This window comes from Macaca mulatta, chromosome 14, assembly GCF_049350105.2.
Source record: "Macaca mulatta isolate MMU2019108-1 chromosome 14, T2T-MMU8v2.0, whole genome shotgun sequence".
Lineage (NCBI taxonomy): Eukaryota > Metazoa > Chordata > Mammalia > Primates > Cercopithecidae > Macaca > Macaca mulatta.
Genome location: NC_133419.1, coordinates 93,985,860 through 94,011,395, shown reverse-complemented (window position 1 = coordinate 94,011,395; position 25,536 = coordinate 93,985,860). Strand labels below are relative to the sequence as shown.

At 34.1% G+C, this 25,536-nt stretch overlaps 1 protein-coding gene across 2 annotated transcripts in view; it reads left to right on the top strand.

Annotated features, from left to right (window-relative positions):
• Positions 1-21,481, top strand: part of SLC36A4 (solute carrier family 36 member 4) — a 48,807-nt gene extending 27,326 nt beyond the window's left edge. Inside the window, exons 7-11 of one of the 2 annotated variants that reach the window (XM_077964173.1) lie at positions 1,476-1,703; positions 3,749-3,847; positions 7,217-7,386; positions 15,840-15,996; positions 21,085-21,481. In XM_077964173.1, the coding sequence (XP_077820299.1) occupies positions 1,476-1,703; positions 3,749-3,847; positions 7,217-7,386; positions 15,840-15,996; positions 21,085-21,114 (684 nt within the window). In that variant the 3' untranslated portion in view covers positions 21,115-21,481. Of the gene's footprint in view, positions 1-1,475; positions 1,704-3,748; positions 3,848-7,216; positions 7,387-15,839; positions 16,010-21,084 lie in introns of both variants that reach the window. The other variant, XM_015115465.3, reaches the window with a different exon arrangement.
• The last annotated feature ends 4,055 nt before the right edge of the window (positions 21,482-25,536 follow it).

Genomic DNA, 25,536 nt, shown 5'->3' with positions numbered 1-25,536 from the left:
GTCCAGTATAAGTTATAAATTGCCTGTATAGGGCAAAAATCTAATAGATATATTCTCTACAGTCTAAGATGATGTGTACATTTATGCTGACACTAAACATTACTTATGGTAGATTACACATGTAAAATTAAAGTAGAAGAAACACTTAAATTGTTAATCATATCAGAAATTTGTTTTAATCTTCTGATTTGTTGGCCTCTTAATTACTACATTTAGAGAGAGATATGTAAGAGTGGAGACCAGGTGGCTGCTTGGGCAGGGCCCTCCTTTCTGGGTTGCAGTATTTTGGCCAGGCTAATTCTAGAGTCACAGGCCTGGGTTTGAATCCTAGAACCACCACTTACTGGCTTGACATTACACAAGATTTAAAAAATATATTTCTCTAAGCCTCAGGTTGCTCAACTATAAATTGGGATTAATATTACCACCTGCTTTAGAGAGTCATTTTGAGGATTAAGTGAGATATTGTATATAAAGCATGTAGTTCAGTATCTGATACAAAGAATGTACTCAAAAAACACTAGCTATTATTATTACAAGGTCTTAAGAATTTTTAGAATGTGTGTATCCAGAGACTCGACAATATTGATGTGTTCGAAGGAGGGTACACTGTTTGGGGGCAAATAAGTTTTCACTGGTATTCAAGTTATAGTATGATCTGCCTCTGCTGTAAATTTTTAAGACTGTTTCTAGAGTCCTCTATAATTTCATTTCTATTTTAGTAAGTAGCATTATGTGATTAATTGGATCACAGATAGTTCTTAATATATGGAGTCTGTAAATCACATTTGTTTTGAAATCTGAAAATTGGGTTATAGGAGTGGCTGAATAAATTTTAATATAAAGTTGATTTATCTTGTAGAAGTTTTTTGCTCTAGCAAAAATTTATGTACTGTCTACCATATGGCCATGCATGAATGTAGTGGATTTTTAGTAAATATTTATTGATAGTGATGATAATTTATAAATAATTGCTTTATAAGAGTTTTAAGGTTAGGCTATAATTTTAAAATTTTGCTCTGACTACATTTTTGAGAGATAATTGGAGCTTGTTTCCTAGCTGAAGAAAATAAGCTAGAGGAGAATACTCAGTGGCCATCCTAGACAAGCATGGTCCCAAATTTGATGATCTCGAAAAGAGATACTTGAGCCTTTGGAGGTATCATGAGCATGATAGTGACAAAGCTTCAGAATACATTAGCAAATCTATCGTTATAATTTTCTAATGAACTTTATGGTTACAGTATGATAAAAGAAATTACCCTTCAAGATTATTTTATGTCAGTTATCCTTATATTTGATACATATGTTTCTAGGAAACCAGAGTATCTTGAAAAAATGTAAATGTAAATATTTTAAAATATAGCAATTTATTGTGAAGTGTATAGATTGTAATTTTCTTTGTACATGTGTTCTATGGTTGTAAATTGATGGAAGTTTTTGCCCTTCTTTATTCTCCTGGTAATCCTATATAGGTTCATGAAGGATTCCTGGAGAGTAAAGTGTTTATTTCGAATAGTACCAATTCATCAAATCCATGTGAGAGAAGAAGTGTTGACCTAAGGATATATATGCTTTGCTTTCTTCCATTTATAATTCTTTTGGTCTTCATTCGTGAACTAAAGAATCTATTTGTACTTTCATTCCTTGCCAACGTTTCCATGACTGTCAGTCTTGTGATAATTTACCAGTATGTTGTCAGGGTAAGTATAAAATGTTTTTAACTAAGTTCTTATCTTTCTTATATAAGTAAAATTTTTGTTTACTGTAGCGGTAAAAGTAATGATATGTAAAGACCCCTACTTCATATGTGGCACACAGTGTACAATCAGTAGATGCTGATTTCTTCTAGGGGGATGCTGTTGAGTTAGAAAAGTATATGATATAGAGATTAAACAGGCTTTGTGGTCAGATCTTGAATCTCAGTAAATACGCTTCTGGGCTTTGTGACAGTGCTTCAGAAGATAGTAATACCTACTCTATTAGAGTTATTTGAGATTTAGGATTGTGTTCTTAGTACAGTGCCAAACATTGAAAGCAGGTACTCATTAAATGTATTTTTCTTTAAAATACTCATTAAATGTATTATTCTTTAAATCTTGTGATTTAAGCCAATCACAAGAGATGCATTATATGTGTGTGTGTGTGTGTGTGTGTGTGTGTGTGTGTGTATATATGCAGTTCTGTAATTTCCTTTCCCTTCTGAACTTTTATTTACTGCCACTGCTTCAATCCACTGCCACTACACTAGTCTGTAATCCCTTTATCTGAAATATATGCAATTACCTCAACTGATTTCATTGTCCATAGTCTGGGGATTCTTAACCCAGTTTCCTTAAAATAATCTATTGTTGAGATTCAGGGATTCTTCAAATTCCTTAAAATAGTTTGCAAGATTTAGTATTTCTGTTTGTATGTATGTGTTTTGCTGTTGAGCAGTTATGTAGCTTTCATCCTGCAAGGGTGCCAAAGACCAAAAAAAGGTTGAGAATCCCTGCTCTAGTCACTTCTGATCTAATTAATCTTATATATTATTTCCAAGGTAATTGTTGTAAAATCTTCTTTAGCAGTTTATTAAAAATTCTTACTATGGATCTGTGTTTCATTTCCTTCCTCTTTGAATTTCAAAACCTGTAGTTTCTCTTATAGCACTGAGTGGGAGGAAACAGACAGGAAGTTCCTGTAGGCTTTCCGGAGTTCGTGGCCCCTTAGCTAAACATGTAAGAGTCAGTTAAGCCGAAAAGGAGGTTCCCAAAATAGAAGAAACAGCATGAGCTGCTGTTTGGAGAAGAGAAATAGCATCCTGCTTGCCTTAGATAATAGTTTAGTGTTGAATGAGCCAAACATTGTAATACCCTTTCATTCTAAACCCAGTGTGTATGGTTTTAGTCATGTATCACCATTATATCACACAATTCTATCTATGCTTCAGATGTCCTAGACCTCTCTGTTCCCCAAATTATCCTTGAGCTTTCACACTTCAGTTGCTTTGTTCATCCTTTTTACTTGGCCTTGAATTCTGCTTCCAATCAGGCAAAGCAGAGAATGTAAGATGGTGAGGAGAGTAGGGACCAGACTTGGGGTATCTGGAAGAAGTGGCTATTTAGAGCTAATGTGCACTTTGTCCAGATGATGAGAGTTGGAATAAGCCTGTGAGTCAGGACCAAGCAATCAAAGCCAGAGTCAGGACATATATATTCAAACAATAAGGGTAATGACAACCATCAGATCAAATGTAAGCACTGAAACAAGAAGGAAACCTGTTCTAGGCAGCAGCAGAGCTATAAGGTAGAAAGCCAGTGTCAGGAGCCAGGCATCTTAGAGAACTGAAAGAGCAATGAAAATAGAGTGGAGAATGAATTTCTATTGGGCACCAGCAGCAGTGGTTGATAACTTGACTGTATGGCTCTCAGCTTAGAACTTGAATGTGCTTATGTATTTCCTGTTGTGGCAGGAGCCACACCTAGTGTGCACAGCCTGGGACTTGCAGGTGGAAGCAGATAGTCAGGAGCATTTTGCTCAGATGGAATGTATGGGCATAAGGGAAACAGTTGCTTTTGGCAGTGAAATCCTAACAGCTTGGCTACATTTAACATAGGGTGCTTTAAGTGTTCATTGAAAAAATTAGTCACTTTTATAACACATTTGCTGTGGTGAAGCTCAAAATTACATGATTTTTCTTTCAATTTTAAATTATTTAGAATAAGTAAAGATGTAACTGGTCTTCTTTTTTTCTTCCTTTCTTTAGAACATGCCGGATCCCCACAACCTTCCAATAGTAGCTGGCTGGAAGAAATACCTACTCTTTTTTGGTACTGCTGTATTTGCTTTTGAAGGCATAGGAGTGGTAAGAATTTAGTTATTATTATTATTATTTAAAATCTTAATTCAACACAATGATTTATATAGCCTAGCTATATTTAAAATTGCATATTTTTCTTTTTTATTTGAATTTTCTTTATTTCTAGAACATGATTTCCAATTTGGTGTGATAGATTAGAATTATAGTTTAGTCCTTCCACTAACAAGGAGTTTAATGTTAGACATACCACTTAGGCTCTCTACTTCTCTTTTTCTTTGTCTATAAAATGAATAAATTAGCCAGATCATTTTTAACATTTTATTGTGGAAAATTTCAAACCTATACAAAATTTAGAAAGTAGTATAATGAACTCCTATGTAAATGTCACCTGGCTTCAAAAATTATTGACTCAAGGCCAGTTTAAAAAAAAACCTATATCCCACATACTCAGGCACATCTGAAGCATATTTTATAGATGACATTATTTGAAGGGAATCGGAATAGTTGCAGAATCACTGCTATATAAGAAGAGTTGGATATAAATTCTCCCTGTAGTTTTATGAATATAATGTTTGTTTTTTTGTCTTTTTTTTTGAGACAGAGTCTTGCTCTGTTGCCCAGGCTGGAGTGCAGTGGCCGGATCTCAGCTCACTGCAAGCTCCGCCTCCTGGGTTTAGACATTCTCCTGCCTCAGCCTCCTGAGTAGCTGGGACTATAGGCGCCTGCCACCTCGCCCAGCTAGTTTTTTTTTTTTTGTATTTTTTTAGTAGAGACAGGGTTTCACCATGTTAGCCAGGATGGTCTCGATCTCCTGACCTCGTGATCCGCCCGTCTCAGCCTCCCAAAGTGCTGGGATTACAGGCTTGAGCCACCGCGCCCAGCCATAATGTTTGTTTTGAGAAACAATGTTATAAAGCTAATACTAAGAGACACTCCAACGATTCTGAGGATTCTAAGATATTAAATATTTCCATGCAGGTAGCTCCCAGTTAAAGCCTAACATTTGTAGACTTGGGGAAAATAAGAGTCTTGCTGTCTGCTTTGCTCCATAGTTTATGTTTCATAGTCTGATGGTAGGTATGGGAGCAAAACCATTTGTAAACATCTATTTATATTAACCCCAGACAAAATAGATCTATAATAAAATTTTATACCATTTTACTTGGGTTTCTGCTCTCTGTGAATTCTCCTTCAGATAATTCTCCCAAATTCTTACAAATTTTCACAGCTACAATTATTGCTGTTGCAAACATAACTGCAGATTTTTATGTCTGTCTTTAACTGATGAGCACTGGTTAACTATTGACATTTCCTCTGAATCTCAAATTCAACAATTCCAAAGTCTGACACATATTTTCTCACCCAAAACCAGCTTTACTTTCTCATTTCCTTTTTCTTTTAGTTTTATCTTCAGTTGCTTAAACTTGAAACACTGGAGTGATTCCTTTTACTTTGTTCTTGGTTCCCTATTTCAATCAATGATTAAGGCGTGTTAAGTCTTCTTTAATATTTCTCAAATTCATTCCATAAAGGAGACTATACATAAAACAATTCTAATGCTGTGTGACACAGAGAAGGCCTCAGGAAATGTTCATTTCTTTCTCTTTCTCCCTTTCTAGCTGCACTGACACCATTCCTGGCCACTGCCCGTATTTCCTGTCTGGATTATCTCCAGAGCATCCAAACTGTTCTCTGCCTTCTTACTGCTATTAACAGTTAATGTTTCCATCTGGAACTGACTGACTGAAAAGTGGAAAAAATACTAGATTTATCATCTCATAGAGTTATTGTGAGGATTGCATAAGATGCTGCATGCAAAGCTTTTAGAATCATACCTGGCATATCATAAACACTCCAGTAAATACTTGCTATTATTATTACTTAGCTATTTCACTATATGGCCTAATTTTATGGTTACAGTCTCTGAAGATTTGCCTTAAAAACTTGACTTTTCAGTCAGCCTTTTCTTATTTTCTTTAAAGGTTCTTTTTCAATAAAATAAAAATCATTAGTTTTACAGAATTTGACAGTAGATACAGGTGGGTAGATGTAAAACCGGTTACAGATATGTGTGTATACATGGGTTAGTATACATGCATATACTTCCTAGTTCTGTCTCCTGAGAGGGGCTGCAAGTAGTGACACCCCAGTAGCAATAAGCACACACCCAGATCTTGATTTCTAAATACCAGATCTTCATTTCTAAATACCATTCTACAAGAGAATCAAAGTTCTTTGGAGAAATGGCTGATTTTAGGGCTGAAGCAAGGAAATACAAGATGAGGCTAAAGCATCTTGTAGTGTCAGAAGGTAAGAATATGTTCAAGAAACGAAAGAATGGAGGCATGTCAAAGGGAAACAGAAGCCAACCTGATGGAATTTACAATGGCCAAAGGTGGAATAATATGAGTAACGAAACAAATAACAGCATATTGGATTATAATTCAATGTTTTAAAAAATATGCATAAGGCCATGCTAATATGCATGCATACATACATACATACATACATACATACATACATGAGATTCCTAGAAATCCTCCTCCCTCCAGGCAATGTAACTAATCCCCCTCCTACTCCCCAGAGAATGGGCTGGATTTAGGGACTTACTTTCAGTGAACAGAGTATGATGAGAGGGAAGAAAAGTAACTGTATAATAGAGCAACCTGACAAACATTACCTTAACCAAGTGATGAAAATTAACTTCACCAGTGATAAATCATGTTAATAACGTGTGATGAGACAGGCACTTCACCTATGTTATCCTTCTCTAAAACCTACAATACCAGTCATGAGAAAAACCTCAGACAAGCCTAAATAGATGGGCATTATGTAAAATACCAAACCAGTGCTCCTTAAAACTGGCAAGATAATGAACAACAAGCAAAGATTGAGAAACTATCACAGACAGGAGGCATGGTGACAAAATGCACTGTGGGTATCCTGGATGGAACTCTGGGACAGAAAAAGAATATTAATGGAAAAACGAATGAAATCCAAATGAAATTTGCAGTTTAGTTAGTAGTGATGTACCAATGTTGGTTTTTAGTTGTCGCAAATGTACTATGGTAATATAAAAAGTTAATGGTAAGAGAAACTGGGTCGGGGTATATGGGAGATATCTGTGTTATCTTTGTAACTTTTCTGTAAATCTAAAATTATCCCAAAATAAAAAGGTTATTAAAACCAACTAGCAGGTTTGCCTGCCAAGAGATGAGTTTAAATCTTTTTAAGAATTTTAAAATAGGTGGCATAAATATATAGCAATGGAAGTGTACTTCAACAATTATATGTGTTGTAAAGGAAAAAAATTTGCAGATAGCCTGTAAATAACCAATTTGTGTGTAAGAGACACTGTTATTTGTAAATACTTTTATTCCCTTAAAAAAAAAAAGAATTGTATTCTTTTCTTAGGTCCTTCCACTGGAAAACCAAATGAAAGAATCAAAGCGTTTCCCTCAAGCGTTGAATATTGGCATGGGGATTGTTACGACTGTGTATGTAACATTAGCTACTTTAGGATATATGTGTTTCCGTGATGAAATCAAAGGCAGCATAACTTTAAATCTTCCCCAAGACGTATGGTAGGTGTATATGAATTTGTCAATATTGGTTTATATATTTTATAATGTACCACTGTTTGATGATAAAGGCATGTTCTTGGATTTATGGTTTAAACGTTTAAAATTTTTACTGTGATTTCCTGGAATCCCATCACTTTGGGAAGCAGAGGTGGGTGGATCATCTGAGGTCAGGAGTTTGAGACCAGCCTGGCCAACATGGTGAAACCCCGTCTGTACTAAAAATACAAAAATTAGCTGGGCGTGGTGGCAGGTGCTTATAATCCCAGCTACTCAGGAGGCTGAGGCAGGAGAATCGCTTGAACCCGGGAGGCGGAGGTTGCAGTGAGCCGAGATTGCGACATTGCAATCCAGCCTGGGTGACAAGAGCAAAATTCTGTCTCAAAAAAAAAAAAGAAAAAAATTACTGTGATTTATTTATTTTGTGCAATCTGGAATTTTTTCATACTCTTCGGAGGAGAGTAAATATGAATTTAGGGTTCTTCTGGGATTTTTTAAAAAAATGTTTAAAATTGGAGGTTATTCCAAATCCAAGTCAAGTATAAGAGTAGAACAGGGATTATTTTCATATGGACACATTTTAATAAAAAAATTAATACCTGTCCTTATTGCCAAAAAAACCCAAACCATCAGGGTTCCTGATAGAATAATAGATTACATCATACTTGCTATTTTGGTCAGCTTCATAGTGTGTATTGTCCAACTCCTTTCAGAACACAATTGGGACACATTATAAATAATAAAACAAAATGGTGCATCATCTTAATGTTCTCTTTAGTATTGGGACCATATCCTGCTAAATGAAGCATTATATGTATATGATTTTTCCTTTTTCCAGAGGTTTGTCTTTGAAAAATTTTCAAAGATAGTGACAGTGATTACCATGCAGACTTACTTCCTTGTTTACAAGATGGAAGATAACTCCTTAGTTTTCACATATGCAAAGAATAAATTCAGAATTGCTGACTGAATTATTGTCACATTACTACATTAGCTACTTGGATAAAAAAAGTCTGTGTAATCTTAAATGTCTTAAAATATTAGTGAAAAAGCAACAACAGCAGGAATTATATCTTCTGACTGGCCTCCTGGTGAGAATTTGTCATTTAGTAGTCATTTGAATCCTGGGCATTGGAGTCAAAAATGTTGCTAGGACAAATGTTTGTAGGAAGCCATTTATGATAGAGCAAATGTACCTGGGATAGTTTCCAGATTGCACTAGGGGCACACATGTGATGTGTCTGTATTTTTTATTACAATTTTACTTTAACATAAATGTATTTCAAGATGGAAACATGTTTCAAATGTTATAAATATATTTCAAAGTAGAGTCATAATTACAAATAAGATATATGGTTATTTAGCATTTATTTTATTAACTCTTTATAGTTAACTATATAATTTTGTTCCCTTTAAATGTGTTTTTTGGTTTCTTTTTTATAATATGAAACTAGAAGCTTAATGAACTAGAAGCCTAACAGCTTATTATAAGAGAATCAAGCTAAAAAATATGGTAGTAAGTTCATCTTTTCAAATACCATAGAATGTTTGGAAAATAGAATGATTTTTTTTTCGCTTATTTAGAGTAATATTTTGAGCCAGGTATGGTGGCTTATGTCTGGAATCCCAGTGCTTTGGGAGGAAAAGGTGGGAGGATCACTTGAGGCCAGAAGTTTGAGACTAGCGTGCATAACATAGTGAAACTCCAACTCTACACAAAATTTAAAAATTAGCCATGCATGGTGGCCCAAGCCTGTAATCGCACCTATTTGGGAGACTGATGTGGGAGGATCACTTGAGCCCGGGAGGTTGATTATCCAGTGAGCTGTGATGGTACCATTGCGCTCCAGCCTGGGAAACAGAGAGACATTTTGTCTCAATAATATTAATAATAATAATAATATTTTGACTAAGTCTTAAAAATAATCATTTTAGAAATAAATTTGACAACTATTTTTAATGTCAAATATAAAATGTACATGGAAGTAATGTCAGAATTCTTTCCTGGTCTTATTTACAAAAGCAAGTAAGAATATTTTAGGGGGGAAGGTTCTGAAGTGGGAGTGTGCACACATTCACATTGAAAGGTTTGTATTCCCAGGCACATAAGAATGTGGTGCAGAAATAGTGGGCAAGAATAAGACAGGATGCTTTTGGTATTCACAACTCAACCTTGGAGGGTGACACTGTCCCTGCAGTAGCTCAAATTAATCCTTCCCTTTTCCCACAGCCCCTTTGTACATCTGACCTTATTTCTAATTGCTGTGACTTTCCAATTAGAATGGAACTAGTTGAGACTCTTTATTTAAAAGGGACCATTAGATCATAGTTTCTATTCAAGGACGTCTAGCTAGATACCACTTTTCATTAGAGGAAACCCTAGTACAAGTATCCTAAGAAACAACAAAAATCTGGAAAAAACAGGAAAGCCACTCAAGATAAATATTTCCCTTTAGAGAACTTGCATTGGTTGATGTCTTTGCACTGTGGAGATATGCCTTATGCAGCCTATAGTCTGTTTCTGTGTGGACTCTGCCATTGTGGGACAATTAAAATGATAGTCACAACTGAGGGATACAAGAGAAGAGTTGCTTGTCTTTTTACAGTCATGGCATTCGATAAAGTGAGAAGTTTGGACTAGAATAATTAAGGGATTATATCTAATATTTCTTTTTTAATATACTATATATGAGTCTCTCACTTCTTTCCTGTGCTTCACATGAGAGGCCTCGGAAGTTAGAGATTGTGCAATGTACTCTATTGGCGGAGTATGAAAGCCAATGACTGTCATAAGAGTATCCTAGAGAACTAATGGTTACTAGCTATGAAAAGCTATAAAGGGCTTTTGGTACAAATTGACAAAGTCTCAGAGTATATTATGGTTATTTCTGCAAGAAAAGATTGAATTTGAAAGAGGCCATAGGATAAAGCAAGTATGGATTAGAGAAGCTCCAAGTTATTATTACCCTTAATTTTTGTGAACTGTCATCTTTGAAAATTAGTTATGAGCAATACTGTACATGTATTGCATTTAGCTTTTGAAGGAAAGAATGTATTTTAAAGGTTTTACTAGTTCAAGGCATTCAATCTAGTGATGAATGATACATAACCATAGTTGTCTTATTTTTTAGCCTAGAGTGAGATGAGGCTCTTGGCAAGGATAGCAGATAGTTCTCAATTAAGATGACTTCTTGACAGAGTTAAATCCTCAAGATTCTCAACCTGAGCATCATGAAGGATCCAAGAGGGAAAGTGACTTGCCACGTTATTTCCAAGGGTAGCTTCTGTATTCAACCGTGAGAGACAGAGAAGCAGTCAACAACTCATTTCCCAAGTTGGTTTTTAAAAAATTTAAAGTTATTCATACCTGAAGATTGACTTATTAGCCACTGTGGGGAAAAGAGTAAAAGCATTATTAATTTTGATAATCTATGTTTTCAAAACTGATATTTTCACTGGAACATTAAGTTGTTTTCTCCCTATAATCTGATTCAATATATTGGCTGAAAAATAATTATTAAAAATACATTTCTGTCCTTTATTAAGGTATTAAATTCTTTACTATCATTATAATAGATTTTGTTTCCAAGCATAAATAATTTTATTCTTTGAAGTGCTATTAATATTTGTCATGTTAAATGGTTGTAGTTTCTAAGAATTACCTATCCGTATCTATTTTGATAATTAATATTTAATAAGTATCAATCACCTGTTAATACTAAGTGCATTGAAGGGATATACAGAGAAGAATGAAACAGTCTGTAGCTCTCAGGATCTTTGGCAGCGAGGAGTTTGAAAAGACCATTTAATGTACACTAAGTGTTGTTTAAAGTTGTTTGATGTTTTTTATACCCTCAAAACAAATTCTTGTGACTTTAAGAAAGGTTAGTTTTCTTTAGAAAGAGGGTTTACTGGGTAGATTTTTCCTTTCAACTTTCTTCATTTCTAAAACGTAGTACAAAAGAAGCCAAATAGTTGCTGCTTAAAACCCAAATGAAGAAAAGGTTGTGATAATATCTATACAAAAGTTAAGTAGAGAAAAATAGTTTAGAGTGATTGAAAATATAGTTTCCAAACATAGAAATAAGTGGGTTCTTGAAACAGAAAAGTAGTAGGGGTGAAACAGTTCGTATTAAACTGTGGTACTTTTTAAAGATGCCCTCTTATTTCTATATAGCTATTCTTTGGTTCATTAGTAGATATACCAACTTCTAAAAGATCCATACCATTTTATTTCCCATTTTTACTCACCAAATAGTAATATTTGCATATAATTAATGATATTAATAATAACCAGATTCTTAGCTGATGTAACTTTATTTTGTCAGTAAAAAAGTAATAGTACTTATATGCAAAATGATGTATTTTTATTTTAAAAAATACTAAATATATTATTAATCACATTTTAAAAACATATAAGTAAAAAGACAATTAAGAAAAAGGAATGTCCTTTTGTTAAACTAATAAACTAACAAGAATATTTGTTTAATTATCCACAGTTACATATCAGAGTATAGGAAACACAAGTCTTTCAGTTATGTTGTATATATTCAGTAACTTGACCATTTGTGTTTAGCCTTTAAGCCTCAAGCTGAGAAATACATCCTTAGCTAATTTTTAAAATTAAGTTTTAAATGTTGTTAGCTCTATGGAGTTCTTTCCTTCCTAATGGTGCTGTGTATTCTCAAATCTATTTTTACTAAGCTTTTAAATTTCTTCTTCTTCTTGTATGATAAATATGTTATAGCAGAATACTTATTGAATCTCTTCTTGCTTGGCCATAGTTTAGAGACTGTTTATAATCCTTACTACTATCACCACGCCAATTCAACGTAGTATTGGAAGTCTTGGCCAGAGCAATCAGGCAAGAGAAAGAAACAAAGGGCATCAAAATAGGAAGAACTGCAAGATCTGCAAACTATCCTTGTTTTCAGATGACGTGATCCCATATCTAGAAAACCCCTAGTAAGCCCAAAGGTTTCTGAAGCTGATAAGCAACTTCAGCAAAGTCTCAAGCTACAAAATCAGTGTGCAAAAAAAGTCAACATTTCTATACGCCAATAACAGTCAAGCTGAGAGCCAAATCTTTATGTGGCAATTGTGGATGGCATTGTGTTGCCCCAATTCACAAGTGCCACATAAAGAATAAAATACCTAGGGATACAGCTAACCAGGGAGGTGAAAGATCTCTACAACAAGAATTACAAAACACTGCTCAGAGAAATCAGAGACGACACAAACAAATGGAACAACATTCCATGCTCATGGATAGAAAGAATCAATATCAAAATGGCCACACTGCCCAAAGCAATTTATAGATCTAATGCTATTCCTATTAAACTGCCATTGACATTCTTCACAGAACTAGAAAAAACTATTTTAAAATTCACGTGGAACCAAAAATGAGCCTGAAGGATCAAGGCAATCCTCAGCAAAAAGAACAAAGCTGGAGGCATCACACTGCCCAACTCTAAACTATACGACAGGGCTGCAGTAGCTGAAACAGCATTGTACTGGTACAAAAACAGACACATAGACACATAGACCAATGGAACAGAATAGAGAGCCCAGAAGTAAGGCCACACACCTGCAAATCTAATCTTTGGAAAACCTGACAAAAACAAGCAATGGGGAAAGGATTTGCTGTTGAATAAATGGTGCTAAGATAACTGGCCAGCCATATGGGATAGACTGAAACTGTACCCCTTCCTTAACACCATATACAAAAAATTAACTCAAGATGGAATAAATGCTTAAATGTGAAATCCCGGACTATAAAAAACCCTGGAAGACAACCTAACCAGTACCATTCTGGACATAGGAATGAGCAAAGATTTCATAATGAAGATACCAAAAGCAATTGCAACAAAAGTGAAAATTGACAAATGGGATCTAATTAAACTAAAGAACTTCTGCACAGCAAAGAAAACTATCAACAGAGTGAACAGACAATCTACAGAATGGAAGAAAATTTTTGCAAACTATGCATTGAACAAAGATCTAATATCAAACATCTAAAGGAACTTCAAGGAATTTATAGGAAAAAAATCTCATTAAAAAGTGGGCAAAGGGTTTGGGAGGCTAAGGTGGGCAGATCACAAGGTTGAGAGTTTGAGACCAGCCTGGCCAATATGGTGAAACCCTGTCGCTACTAAAAATACAAAAATTAGACAGATGTGGTGGCGGGCACCTATAAGTCCCAGCTACATGGGAGGCTGAGGCAGGAGAATCACTTGAACCAGGGAGTCAGAGGTTGCAGTGAGCTAAGATTGTGCCACTGCACTCCAGCCTGGGCAACAGAGTGAGACCCCGTCTCAAAAAAAAAAAAGTGGGCAAAGGACATGAACAGACACTTCTCAGAGGAAGACATACGTGCTGCCAACAATCATATGAAAAAAAAAATCTCAATATTACTGATCATTAGAGAAATGCAAATCAAAACCACAGCGTGATACCATCTAACACTAGTCAGAATGGCTATTACTAAAAAGTCAAAAAAATAACATGCTAGTGAGGTTATGGAGAAAAAGGAACAACACTTATTATAAACTGTTGGTGGGAGTATAAGTTAGTTCAAGACGTTGTGGAAGACAGTGTGGCGATTGCTCAAAGACCTTAAAACAGAAATACTATTTGATCCAGTAGTCCCATTACTGGGTTTATACCCAAAGAAATATAAATCGTTCTGTTACAAAGACATATGTGCCTTTTTTCATTGCAGCACAATTCACAATAGCAAAGAAAATGAATCAACCTAAATGCCTGTCAGTGATAAAGAAGATGTGGTATATATACATCATGGAATACTATGCAGCCATAAAAAAGAGTTGAGATGATGTTCTTTGTAGGAACATAGATGGAACTGGACGTCATTATCCTTAGCAAACTAACATGGGAACAGAAAACCAAATACTACATATTCTTACTTATAAGTGGGAGCTAAATGATGAGAGCACATGGACACATGGAGGGGAGCAACACACACTGGGGCCTATTGAGGGTGAAGGGTGTAAGGAGGGAGAGGATCAGAAAAAATAACCAGTGGGTACTAGGCTTAATACCTGGGTGGTGAAATAATCTGTACAACAAGCCCCCATGATACAAAATTACCTGTATAACCTGCACATGTACCCTTGAACTTAAAAGTGAAATTTAAAAATCCTTGCTGCTTTAAATATTAAGACATCAGAAATAAAGCTCCATTAATGTCAACTTTATATACTTATATATTAAGTACATTTATACTTAAAGCTCCATTAATGTCAAGGTTTATATGCCTTGACTTTATGTACCAAAAGTAGAATATAATCCTTTTAAAACGATTGCATTCTTTTGTAAGAAAGAAAGCACTTCCCTGTGCATGGGAATTTTAGGTGGGAAAGTAGAACTCTTAAATGAGAAAACTGTGGGAAGATGTTTCTGTTGAAAGAGGACGTAGGTGTTAATCACTGCCCCGATGCTGCAGCACACTGAACCAACAGTGTTTTCTCTGCTTTTTACTTAAAAAATGCAGGATGATTGGGCTTTTCTTTTAAATGTTATAAAATGTTAAAATGTTTTTTTAAAATACAGCACATTAATTTCATTAGTCTGCAACCCAAAAGAGTGGATTCTACGATGTTCCTTCCTCTAGATCCTACAATTCTGTGTTTTCTCTTCATGTCATTATCAACATTTAAAAAGTCTTCTTTTTCTGTGCTTAAGAAAGTTACTGAAGTCTTTATCAAGACATGCATGTGAAGTTTTGACAGGTTATCCACAATGTAGAAATCTAAAGATATTTATAAAACTGAAAATTGCTGTGCTGTTTTGAAGCACTGTGTATCAAAGAGATAAGTTAATTTGCACAAAAGAATAACAACAACCTTACCCAGCAACTGTATGTCCCTTATTTAATGTAAATTTAAACATAGATTGTGTGTATAATTTAGAGAACTTTGCAAGTTGAAATGGTTTAGATGCCTGCTTTTAGACTTAAGATGGACGACATTTTTGCAACTAATGACATACCTCCAAAGATTTTCACCCAAGAACTATACTTTAGTTTAATGCGAGTTTTTCTTCTATGTAAAGATTAATGACGGTATGACTCAGGATTTAAGACATATAGTAGGCTCAATTTTTAAAAAGAAAGTTGAGAAAGCATTAGCTCTTCGGGGGCTGAGTCTAATCTTCAGAATATTGGCTTATCCCAAAATGAAATCTTTTTACCAATATACCCCAAACCCTGGCATGCATATTCAAGGTTTCCATTTTGTCAAAATGAATTGTTCTTGTATCCTCTAGAAATTTAGTTAGAGATCAATTTACCTTTTTTTTAAACAAGCATTTTTAGTTAGTAAGGTTCTGGCCTAATTTGGTATTCTGGATTTCTTATTTATCTTAATATTAAAAATAAAGGAGGAAAGCTAAATTCACATTAAAAATGACTAAATTTTGAAAATTTTTTTCAACAGGTTATATCAATCAGTGAAAATTCTGTATTCCTTTGGCATTTTTGTGACATATTCAATTCAGTTCTATGTTCCAGCAGAGATCATTATCCCTGGGATCACATCCAAATTTCATACTAAATGGAAGCAAATCTGTGAATTTGGGATAAGATCCTTCTTGGTTAGTATTACTTGTAAGTATCATTATATATTTATATAATTTTTTATTGTTGAATTTCTTAAAATGAAAGCTACATAAGACATATTTTTCAATATTTTTAAAACAATTTTATTCACCCAGCTGGATTACTTTTCAGGTTAAAATTCTGTTTTTCTACTGCTACATAAGAAAAACACAAACCAGATCCTATCACACTTAAAATAACTAATGAAGTTATTTTGAAAATTACATTACTGGTGATTAACATGTACATGGGACTCCTTCCATTTTTGATACACATTTTATTTTGGTTCTAGCTTTCCTCAGGTTTTTTATTCCTGTTTTTGCATATTTTAACAGTTTTCTTATCCATAACTACCTACAGGAAAGTGTTTAATTTTACTTGTATTGGTCTTTCATAATTTTAGTGGCTTATTTTCTTATTATTTGAAGAAGTGTATATAATCTTTCATTAAGACTCTTTGTCATAAAATGCCTTCTCAAGGTAACATTCATAATAGAGACTCATGGAACGGGAGCTTGAGTTCGGTATAGTGGAAAGAATGTAAGTTTTGGAGTCAGACAGATCTGGGGATTCGAAGTCAAGCCTACCACTTACTTGCTGGTGTCTTCAGGCAAGTTACATGCCACTGTTGAGCCCCTCTTTCCTCAACTATGAAATGAAGATAAAACTTCCTTATGGCATTTTGGTGGTGTTAGAAATAATATTAACAAAGTATTAATAGCTGGAAGTTATTATCATTATTGTAACCATTTCTATAATGACAAATATACAGATGATTGTATCACCAAACTAAACTAGGATTACCTAAAATGATACCTGGGACCAGATTACTAGTGTTCTGGGGAACAAGCAGCTTTGGAAATACCTTGTGTAAGATACTAATAAACATCTTGCACTATTTAGAATGATAGAGCTAGAAATTTGAGGCAGCTCAATAAATTGATTTGAGCAGCCTGCCATGGAATTCATGCCTAGATTTAGAGAATTTCGTGTGTTTCATTTGGTTTGAAAAGGGAAATGCAAAGCTGAAAAAGTAGATAAAATGTATTTTTCAAAGTAATTACTTGAATTATATCACTAATAAGAGAAATCATATTAACAAATGAAGTCAGTAAGTCCATATTCTGATGACTAACGAAAAAACATTCAGTAGCAAAAAGATATTTTAAAACATTTTGAAATATTTTTATACATTTATTTTATTGACATTTTGGTATTGACTAAATAAAAAGACTGATTTCAGTAAAAGTGTTTTTATCAACAGATGTAAGGCAATTCTATTCTGAAAGTATATCGTCTTTTAAAGTTGGTAATGGAAATTCAGGTAAAGGAGTTTGAGGGCAATGGTAAAAGGGGTCCAGGATTTTTTTTTTTTTTTTTTAAACTTCAGCCATTTCTGCACATTTGCTGGCAGTGTTGTATTGAAGTTATTAATCTGCTGAGGCACAGACCACACCACATCTGCTTCCATGATTTTGTTCCCAGAAGCCAGGGGCTTAGTTCATAGCACAGAGAACTGCAGCCTTTTCTTGGTTGCTGCTTTCTTTTAGTTAAAAGTCATTAAAGCTTCTCATCCATACGAGGGATATGCCTTGGAGAAAGAGAACAAAAACTGTGTAATATTTCTTTTTGCTATATTGGGACACATCACTGGACAGTAAACTTCATTTGTGTATTTGGCACACGTCCTTCCAAATTAAAGTAAAAGCCAACTGATACTCATGGCAAAACTGCTTTTCATTCTGTTTTCAAAGGCATGTGAAAAGATTTGGGGGCTTGCGCTTTACTGACCAATGTGTGTAGACAGTTGATGGGACCTGGTCATGTTTGTAGAGTAGGCTGTGCAGCAGCACTAGCAATGAGAGTGGAGGCTCAGCCTGATTTGCATTGAAAATTGAATGTCTTTCAATGTTCCATAATCCTTTCCGAGTACTGAATCCATGTTTGTTGTATTGGTCTTTAAAGAAGTGTACTTACCAGCTTGGATTATGTTGGTTGTGTCCAAGTATCCATTTAGCATTTGAATCATGATTTCAAAATATCTTCTTCGTGAAACTCAAAAACTTTAGAAGTGATTCAGACTCTTCCTGCGTGTTCCCTTTAGGTGCTTACCTGGTATATAGGCACCTCACAAGTGAAGGAGGAGGGAGGGTAGCAACCAGCCAAAGGTCACCATGGACATTTTAGGAGCAAACCCATGCTATGAGCCATTCCATTTTTAAATGTATTATAATAAACACTAAGACCAGTGTTTCAATTCTGTGTATGAATTGAATCAACAAAATATACTAAGTACTCTTTACTTCTGTTATTCTCTAACTTGTTGATCCTTCTACTGTTTGTAATTTTTAGAAAGTCCTTGTTTTTATAATCTATAGTAGACTATGACTATATAAGTATCAAAACCCATAAATCTTTAGTAGTTTGTAGAGAAAACTCACTAAAATCCTTCATTTAAGTTAGTTGCCTCTGCAGATTAAAAACGTACCATTCTGTTTCCTGATATCCTGTCTTAGAGTCAGTAGGTATGTGGAGAGCACCATTAACTATTTGTTTAATTAAAATTAATGTGCTAAGTTATTTTCCACATTTTTGTTTTTGGTGCTGTAATATCAAGTGCTTCGTTTTGTGCTCTGATGTATCTGCATTTACCCTTCAGATGCAAAAATAGACTTAAATAGGCTTTTATTTTAATATCAGAGGGAACTTTATGCTCTAAGGATACTTTTTCTTGCCGTATATAGTTTTGGTAAACACTGAATAAGTCTGATTAGTACTTAATAGATCTATTCATAATAGCTCTTAATGACATAGTATTTGTAATGAATAAAACTATCCTTACTTTAAACTCCCCTTTGAGTTTTTATTAATATATGTTGGATTCAGCTAAAAGTATATATACTTGTTTTTTTGTCTACTAATAACATTACCAATAGCATATTTCAAGCCATTTTTACAAGCAAATATCTTTCAGTTATGTAATGTTTAAAATCTGACTTTAAACAGATTTTAGATGGGAATTATACTTCGTGATTTAAAAGTGTTTGCTAGATGGAAATTTTGTCTATAAATTCTAAAATGCTATAGTATTCCCCCACATAGTTTTCCAACAATATTTCACTGGATTTACTAGGGACAGTTTGGATTATAGATAAACAAAGAAAAATGGATTCCAAATTGAAAGCCTCTTCAGGTGGCAAGATAGTGGTAATATTTGTTTGGCCTCACTTTTATACCACTGCTTACTATAAGTAGGTGAAACAAACATGTCTCCACGAATAATTTTGTTCAATGAATTTTGGGAGGCCCTAACTATGTTTGAGAGTTATGCTGTATAGTTCCCCAGAGAGTGAAGTTAAAAGGCTATAACAAGCATCTATTAGACGAATAACCTACTTTATAAAGTATTTCTACTTTCGAGTTCTTTAGATCTAGCTATTTCTACTTCTTTAGAGTCAATTATTTCATTTATAAAGGGTTATGCCACTTCAGCCCTATAGATGTAAAGCTACATTTATAATTTCAAAACAGTTTTTAGGGCTTTAGCTTTCATAATAATTTGAATACAGAATGATAAATAATAACTTCTGGTTATATGAGGAACATGGTGGGAACTTAGTTCGAAATTGATCCCACAACCTCCTGGAAAATGTTGAGAGCCACAGAAAAAATAGAAAAAGGAAAAAATAAAACGTCATAAATTAAAAATTAAGAAGTAGAGAAACTGCAAACTGAAAGCTAAATTACTAACAGGAATATATATATATATCTCCAACACATGCCATAATTGGAATCCCCAAAGAGGAAACGTGATATAATCTTCATCAGTGGCAGTGGTGATGTAGTTGTCACAGCCTGCATATGAGTAAACACAGCTGTTATTTCTGGTGGCAACTCCAAACCCTCAACAAATCATTTGGACAAATAAGGAAGGAATATGAGTCTTGGTTTTTGCAAATCTTCTGTTGATGCATTTTGAAAAGATCAAGAAAGTACCAGACCAGAACTTGCAGAAAACTTGTCAACAGTTTGGAAATTTGCTGCCAATAGTGGAGTACTATTTTTTTTTTTTTTTAAAAAAGAACTTTTCATTTTGAGGTAATTTACACAGAAAGGGTATAAAAGAAAGTAGTTACCATAAACCTCTAGTCAGCTTCGTCTAACGTTCACAGCTTCCATAATCACAGTACAATTATTAAGACCAAGAAATTAGCATGGATACAATGCTATTAACTACTTTATAGACCTTGTTGTAATTTTGCCAGTTTTCCCACTAAGATCCTTTTCTGGTCCAGGACATTAGCCATGGTCCCACTTGAATTTAGCTGTCATATTCATTTGTCTCTTCCAATCTTGACTGTCCTTGACTTTCTTTGTCTTTCTTGACCTTGACACTTTCGAAATGTCAGTAATTTTGTAGAATTTCTTTCCATTTGAATTTTTCTGATGCTTTCCCATGATTCGGTTGAAGTTAAGCATTTGTAGCAAGAATCCCACGGAAGTGATGCTGTGCACTTCTCAGCGTATCACATCATAGTATCAGTGTCTTACTGGTGATGTTAATTTTGCTTACTTGGTTAAGTTGGTCTCTTGACATATTTCTCTACTGTAAAGGTACTAGTTTTCCCTTTGTAATTAATAAGTATCTTGAAGATATTTTGAAACTCTGTAACTATCCAGATCTCATCGTTTTTGCCCACTAATTTCAGCATTCATCAGTGACTCTTCCTATCCAGTGACTATAGTGGTATTTGCTGAATGCTTTTCTGTTTCCGTTGGTCCTTCTATTTTGATAAATCGGAATTCTACTTTAAAGAATAGCTATTTCTTCTCTCTCATTTATTTATGTCCCACCACTGCATGTCTTGTGCATTATTGAGCTGTATGGGCAGACAAAGTAATGCAAATGCTTTGGAAATAAACTATCAAAACCTCTTTGCCCAGAATTTTAAAGCAAAAAATTAAAAGTTCTTTACATAAGAAACTGTTGACAAGTGAAAGTCTAGGAAATGTCGCCTACTTTTAGTATTCAGGTAAGTAACAAACATTTAAATAAGAAAAATAAATGTATTTTCATTTTCTAGGTGCCGGAGCAATTCTTATTCCTCGTTTAGACATTGTGATTTCCTTCGTTGGAGCTGTGAGCAGCAGCACATTGGCTCTAATCCTGCCACCTTTGGTTGAAATTCTTACATTTTCTAAGGAACAGTATAATATATGGATGGTCCTGAAAAATATTTCTATAGCATTCATTGGAGTTGTTGGCTTCTTATTAGGTACATATATAACTGTTGAAGAAATTATTTATCCTACTCCCAAAGTTGTAGCTGGCACTCCACAAAGTCCTTTTCTAAATTTGAATTCAACATGCTTAACATCTGGTTTGAAATAGTAAAAGCAGAATCATGAGTCTTCTATTTTTGTCTCATTTCTGAAAATTATCAAGATAACTAGTAAAATACATTGCCATATACTTAAAAATGGTAACAAACTGTTTTCTTTGGCATAGTATTATTATTTTGGAAGTAATCATAGCTCTTTACCAGTAGTGGTAAACCTATGACAAATCCTTGCTTTTAAGTATTAGCAATAGTTTCAACAAATTAAGTTCTGAAAATTGAAAAAATTAAAATGTAAAAAAATTAAAGAATAAGAATACTTCTATTATTCTTTTATCTCAGTAAGAAATACCTTAACCAAGATACCTCTTTTGCCTCTCACTTGAGAAGGGAATAGGATTTCAACAATAAGAGAATAAAATAGAATATATGTAACAAAAAGCTCTCTCCAGATCATCCTCGTGAATGCCAAAGTAAACTTTATGTATAATATAAAAAAAAAAAAAACTCAATTGTGTTTTAGTAGCCAAATACTAATAATTAGCTCCTGGAAGTATAGAAAACTCCCATTTTAACATAATATAAGCGTCAGAAAATTGCAAACACTAGAATTAATGTTACATTCTAGTGGTAGTTGATCTTCATAATCAAGAGGCACTGTTCAAGATCATGACTTAGTGTTTCAATGAAATTTGAAAACAGACTTTAAAAGTTATCCAGTGCAACTTCCTTATTTTTCATCAGAGGAAATGGAGGCCTAGAAAGGTTGAGTAACTTGGTCAGGACCACTCAACCTTGAGATTAAGAGAACCTAATCTTCTGACTCCCAGGCCAGGATGTTTTATTTCTCATATCATGTCCAAGGAAAAGAATAAATTATGTTCAGCTTAATTTTAGTATTGAATCTATTTGATTATATTTTAATACTTTGAAAATGAATTCATGATTTTTAATAGTATAAGTGACCTGAGCAGAAAATCAGAGAACTTGAAGAAACCTACACTGGCCATATAAACCTCAGCAAGAGAAAGAAGCTGTGTTCTTTTAAAACAGAATAGAGACCACTTGCTAGTGAAACTCCTGGCTAGTAAGATGTGTGTCCAGCTATACTATTTGTGGCTTGAGCTTTTTTTATTATTACCTTCCTTTCCTGAGTTTTGTAGGCACCATCTTCCTGAATGGCAGAAAATAGACACCTCAGAAAACAGAGGATTTGTGGACTCTTTCCAGCCCTGTGGCTTTTCTTATCACAGCCTTTTATTTATTATGAGCAGAATAAAAGAATCAGCTGGGTGTGGTGGTCTGTGCTTAATCCCAGCTATTCTGGAGGATAAGTTGGGAGGATCACTTGAGAGACCAGGAGCTCGAGACCAGCCTGGGCAACATAGTGAGACCTTGATTCTATAAAACATAAACATTTTAAAAAGCTTGACATGGTGGCATGTACCTGTAGTCCTGGCTACTCAGGAGGCTAAAGCAGGAGGATCCCTTGAGCACAGGAGTTTGAGGGTGTGGTAAGCTATGATTGTGCCAGTGCACTCCAGCCTGAGTAACAGAGGGAGATCCCAACTCTTTAAAACAAAAACAAATATACAAGAATCATAGACCATAAAAGGATTCATGCTTAGAAAAAATCAAGATAATAAACCCCCTTCTAAATATTGAGACACTCCATGCTTCTTTCAGACAAATAGCTTCTAATTATTCCATATTTTTCAAATTATTAACCAAGATAAAGAATCTCTCGGTGGGGAAAATGAAAATTATTAATAATAGAATTGTCTCCTGACTTAAAAAAAAATTCATACTTTAAAACATAAACTGTTTACCCAGGCTGGTGATACTCTGGTTTGTTAGTATACTGTACTTGAAGATATCATCAAGATCACTATAGTTGTATATATTCTCTATTTTTATATATAAATGTTAACTTAGTTCAAGTATTTTTTGCTTATATCATTAACTGATCATCAAATACGATCCTAAAGATATATCAGAAGCTTTATTTTGGTACAAAGTCATAAGAATCAAAACTTTTTTAGCCATTCACATTAGGTATCAACAGTAGTTGTTTGAGATACTTTTATATCAAATCTGGTACACTGAGCCTTTAGTCACACTAAGAGAATGCAGAAGAAGTTATAGGAAAACGAATCTTCACTGAAACTAGTATTATATAATCTTGAATTAGATGTTTAAAAAACTTTATAGCTTGATATAAAATGAGTTGAAAATTATTTAATAGGAAGCAGCCCTAGGTTTTTGTCACCTGTTTTCAGATAATATTTCTAGTCTGTGTGTATTATTTCATTTTTACACTTTGGCCCATTGTTTATTTTCCTTATGGAATTCATCAGATGCAATGAAATTTGAATAGTTGATCATAGCAATAAATTTTAAATTCAGCACGAACACATCTTGAGCATATTATCGACCAGGCTTCCTTCAGCAATAAGAATGTGGAATCAACATCCAGTACTAAATTCAATAAATGATGAATACTTTAAATACAAGAAAAAGTTGGATTGCAGAAAAGAAGAGGGGCTAAAAAGGAGGAAAGTTTTAATTCTCAACAAGAAACACTATTTAGATGGAAAGCTTAAATGTATTCTTATTAAGGGTATTTGATGATACATTTTATTTGCAAAAATAACCAGTGGGTAATTTTTTCTCTGAAAATTTAGCTTTAAGGAGTCGTAAAATTTCCTTAAGATTTTGGAGACGATATTTCGATTATACCAGCTCTTGCTTTTATTTTGGGAGCCTGGAGAAATTAGAGTGATTGCACCTGTCAAATTTTGTATCTCATCGCTTTTGGATCATCACACTGTGACTAAAGTGACTTCAGCATTTTGTCAGCCACCACAGTGAAGACCTATTCCCTGAAAGTTAATCAGTGGCCTGAGAGCCTTTTTTTGCTACTGAGGGGGAAGAAAGGAAAGCTTTATTTACCTCTAATTGAGCTCTGTACCAAGTCAGTTATCACTGTTCCCTTACACCCAAGAGTTTCATCAGTATTGGAGTCAGCTTGTCAAAACACTGGTTCTCAGACGTTTTTTTCAGAGGGTCTTCTTTTCCACACGTGGCCAGATTTCTTTACAATTAAGAAAGTAAGAGATACAGCATATTCTTGGTTAAAAACCGGCTTAGATGGTGTTACCAAATGAAAACAAGTCTGTATTAGCAAATGCCACATTATATTTAGTCATTTTCTCACTAAATTCTCCTTTATTAAAATGATTTCTGCATCTTGCCTAGACAATGCGCTTACATATTTACAAGTGTTGTATGTCAATGTGCGTGTTTTGAATTTCCTAACAGTGCCTAATCTTAGTAGTTTCACAGTAGTTACATAAAACTCTTTAACTGCAAAATACTATAAAATATTACTTGAAATATTAAAAGTATTAGTGCCATTTCTAGCTGTGGCAAGGCACAAGTCTTACTATGAGTGACTTACGTCTTCTCGTAGATTTCAGTACAGCATCTGAGTAGTGGATCTGTTTACTGACAGCCTACACAAATTAGGTCCTGACCTAATTTCTTCATTTAAAAGGGAGAAAATTTGAAATAGAGCTAATGTAAATAATAAATTTATTTAAATAACATCAGTGGCTGAATACCATCTGTTGAGGAATAACTTGGTAAAAATATAGAACATTGATAATATACAATAATGATTTTCTAAAAAATGAGTCTGATCTTTTTGGCTCACCTGGCTTCCCTTAATAAGAAAATTTGAGAAACTTGGATCTGAAAAGTGTAGTAGTATACTTCCTAACATCAAATTCCTGGTTGTAATAGTTAATACTTTGGCAGCATTATGGTTAGTCTTGTTTATGTCATTGGCATTTACTAGGCTAAACTTTCTGAAACTGGTTTTGACCTATGAGATAAGGAAACATGCTTAAGAAATGGCTAGAAATGCTATTTATTGCCCTATGATAAGTGAAATAGCAAATCACTCTGATTCTTAAAATTTCATAATAAAATTAGTTCCTACATGCATGTGTGCACAAGTATATGCAGACACGCACACAAATCAGTGGTCTATGTGAACTAGATACGAATACTAATTTGCTGTTCAAATTGGGTCCAGAAAGATGCTGTTTTGAAAAGAAAACACTCTAAATAAATACTTCATTAGAGTTTTCTTGATAACACATAAGAAAATACATGTTTACACCCCAAATAAAT